This window comes from Saprolegnia parasitica, assembly GCF_000151545.1.
Source record: "Saprolegnia parasitica CBS 223.65 unplaced genomic scaffold supercont2.143, whole genome shotgun sequence".
Classification (NCBI taxonomy): domain Eukaryota; phylum Oomycota; class Saprolegniomycetes; order Saprolegniales; family Saprolegniaceae; genus Saprolegnia; species Saprolegnia parasitica.
In genome coordinates, this window is record NW_012156537.1 from 1 (window position 1) to 3,024 (window position 3,024).

The following is a 3,024-nucleotide window of genomic DNA, read 5'->3' on the forward strand; positions in this document are numbered from 1 at the left end:
ACGCACACAAAGACGGGGAACGCAAACACGTGCGCGGCGAGCACGAGGCCGGCCACGAGCGCGCCATAGTTCTCAATCATGTGGTGGAGCGAGCGGTTCGCGCGGTTGTAGGCGCCAACTGCGCCCGCGTCGTCAAAGACCACCGCGTTCGGCGCCGCGTCCTTGCCGAGCGCCTTGTAGATGAACGGGTTCGAGCGCAGGTTGCCAGAGTTGCCCTTCATGATCTGGCTCTTGTGCACCATCGGGTACATGTTGACAAAGGCGATCGTGCGCCCCAGCACGACCACGGCCGCGCACGCCCAGTGCAAGTCGGTCGCGAGCAGCGCCTTGATGCGCTTGTCGTAGGCGCCCGTGGCCCCAAGCGTGTAGATGGCATAGGCAATGCCGAGCCCGACCAGCAGCGGCGCAAAGGTGAAGGCCACGACGCCCACGTACTTGGGCTTGGCCTCGTCCGCGCTCATGATCGGCAGCCCGTTGTCGCCAACCTTGTGTCCGTCGTCCGAGCCCATGCTGTGCGTCTGCGGTCAAATTACCAAGTGGCCTCTGATTGGAGGATTTCGGCCAACGGATCTTTCGTGGCGTGCTGCTTCTAGAAGGTGCACCGCCAACGGGCTGATCTCAGACGCGCTCCGTTTCAATTTTTGAATTTTCAGATTGCAGATTTCCGGCGTTTCGTTTGTCAGATTTTTGCTCGGGCGCGCCAGATTTGGATTTGGAGCCAAGTTGCAGTTGTGGCGAGAGATTGGCGGGATGTGGTGAAGTGGCGTCGTCTGCACCATGCTCCGTGTGGAGAACAACGTTGGTGAATGCATCCAATACGCAGTGGCCGACAGCTGCGGTCGTCGTCGTCGTTCATGTCCCGACGCCTGGTTTGTGTTTCGGGTTTGAAACGCTGGTGCGTCCCTCGGTAGTACCAACTCTGCGCCATCGAACGTGGGTGCAACGACGGACTCCCGACAGCTTGTCCTGGACCAGAGTTCGTCGTTTGTACGCGGGTCGTGTTGGCCCTTGTGACTTCAAACCATGCCAACCACGCGTGGCTTTTCTCCACAAGGAGCTGGCTCCACCAAGCTACGCTACAAATATCTGTAGCCATCTCTCCGCGTGCACACAACTTTGCACCGGCCAAGCTCCATGCAGAATGCAGGGTTTGGTGCATGCGCGCCAATAGAGTTGGCCACATACCGCGAAGTAAGTGCATGCAAGCTTGGTTGTCAATGCAGAGAGCCCTTCCTCCGCTTGCTCGCATCGTGCGTCGAGTTGGCCCGACGCAGAAAGTTCTGATTGCATTTTGGCGCAAAAACAAAGTATCTGAGTACTTGAATGCTCGCACGGCTTCTTACGCTTGCAGATGCACCCGTGTCCTCCAGGAGGTGTGGTCGTGGGGTGCGAGTTGTCGGTAGTAGCTTTGGCGAACCGACACAGGGTCGCGATCCAAGTTCTTATGTCGCGCTCTGATTGGCCAAAAGTACAGCGTAATAAAATGCGTGCGGATCGCACCCGCCAGTCACTACGCGAGCTTGGTTGCGTAATAAAATAAAATACGAGAAATTCGGAGCCGTCGGGCCATTGGTTGGTTATTCGAAAAAGACAAGATGAGCATGGAAGACATCGCTCGCGTCCACCGACGCCTGACCAAGTTCCTCCAGGGCGACGAAGGCAGCCAAAGCGCCGTCCTCGATGGGCTCGACCACCTCGACTCGATCGCCATGACGCTGAGCCTCCTCAAGGAGTCCAAGATCGGCCAAACCATCGGCAAGTTGCGCAAGCACGACGACGCCAAGGTGGCCGAGAAGGCCAAGCACCTCGTCAAGAAGTGGAAGGCGCTCGCGCTCTCGCCGCGCACGAGCACGACCGACGTGACCAAGGACGCGCCCAAGAAGACGACCGAGATGGCCGCCGTCGCCAAGAAGCTGGAGGGCAAGGTCGAGAAGACGGCCGAGAAGAAGCCGTCGGCCAACTTTTTGCCGTCCAACTTGAGCAACGTGCGTACGACCGTGCGTAAGAAGCTCAAGGAAGTGCTCGAGCTCGCGGACGAAGATCTGCGCTCGGAAGCCGAGTTTGCGGCCATGTCGATCGAGACGGCGATGGCCAAGCTCTACAAGATGGACAAGGGCTTGGAGCCCGCGGACATGAAGAAGGAGTACACGAGCAAGTTTCGCCAGCTCTCGTTCAACCTCAAGAAGAACGAAATGCTGCGCGACGAGGTGCTCACGCTCACCGTGACGGCCGACCAGCTCGTGCTCATGACGCCGGACGAGCTCGCGACGCAGGAGCTCCGCCTCGAGAAGGACAAGTTCCGCGATGACGCGTTCCAGAGCTCGCGCCTCGACTGGGATGTGGCGAACGCCGACAAGATCAACAAGCAGTGCGGCATCACGGACGCGCGGGGCCTCTTCACGTGCGGCAAGTGCAAGTCGACCAACACGAGCAACACGCAGAAGCAGACGCGCAGTGCCGATGAGCCCATGACGGTCTTTGTGCTCTGCCACGACTGCGGGAAGCGCTGGAAGTGCTAAGCCCTCCTATTTAGCCATCATCTCCCTTCTTCGATGCCTCCTGATATTAGAATACAGTCGCTGGAAGGAAACTAATTATGACGTTCTCCCACCCTCTCAATAGCGTGCTTCTCTCATGACACACCCTCTCAATAGTGTTCTTCTCTCATGACACAACTCGACACAGGGGTAGCAAGGAGTAGCGTTGTTGTCGCAGCGCAGGCGAAGTCGCTACGAGGTGGCGACCCAGCTCTATATGTACTGGTATCTGGATGCATCACAGCGCCACGGCACGAACTGGAATTTTGCCCGCAGCACGCTCGAGCCGCAGCATGTCCGCTGGGATTTTGTGCAGGCACCGTTCTGATTAGCTCACATCAAACCTTTGATATATAATATATCGACCATGCTTATATTTCTCCGATTTTATCCGGACAAAAGCGCTCTAGACGCGAGGGGTGGGCGACATGCATGTCGACTTTGAAGAAAAAAATGAAGGGGGCTCGCTTCGATACCATCGTATTGT

At 57.6% G+C, this 3,024-nt stretch overlaps 2 protein-coding genes across 2 annotated transcripts; one reads left to right on the forward strand and one right to left on the reverse strand.

Moving 5' to 3' along the window:
* Window positions 1-2: 2 nt before the first annotated feature.
* On the reverse strand, window positions 3-509 carry SPRG_14882 (hypothetical protein; the record flags this gene model as incomplete). Its single annotated transcript, XM_012354021.1, has 1 exon — window positions 3-509. A coding segment is annotated over one exon (507 nt), but the record flags the coding sequence as incomplete, so codon positions are not given.
* A 1,052-nt stretch (window positions 510-1,561) lies between these two features.
* Window positions 1,562-2,519, forward strand: SPRG_14883 (hypothetical protein; the record flags this gene model as incomplete). Its single annotated transcript, XM_012354022.1, has 1 exon — window positions 1,562-2,519. Exon 1 carries the CDS (start codon window positions 1,596-1,598, stop codon window positions 2,517-2,519), a length of 924 nt encoding a protein of 307 aa, XP_012209412.1. The 5' UTR covers window positions 1,562-1,595.
* Between the last annotated feature and the right edge of the window lie 505 nt (window positions 2,520-3,024).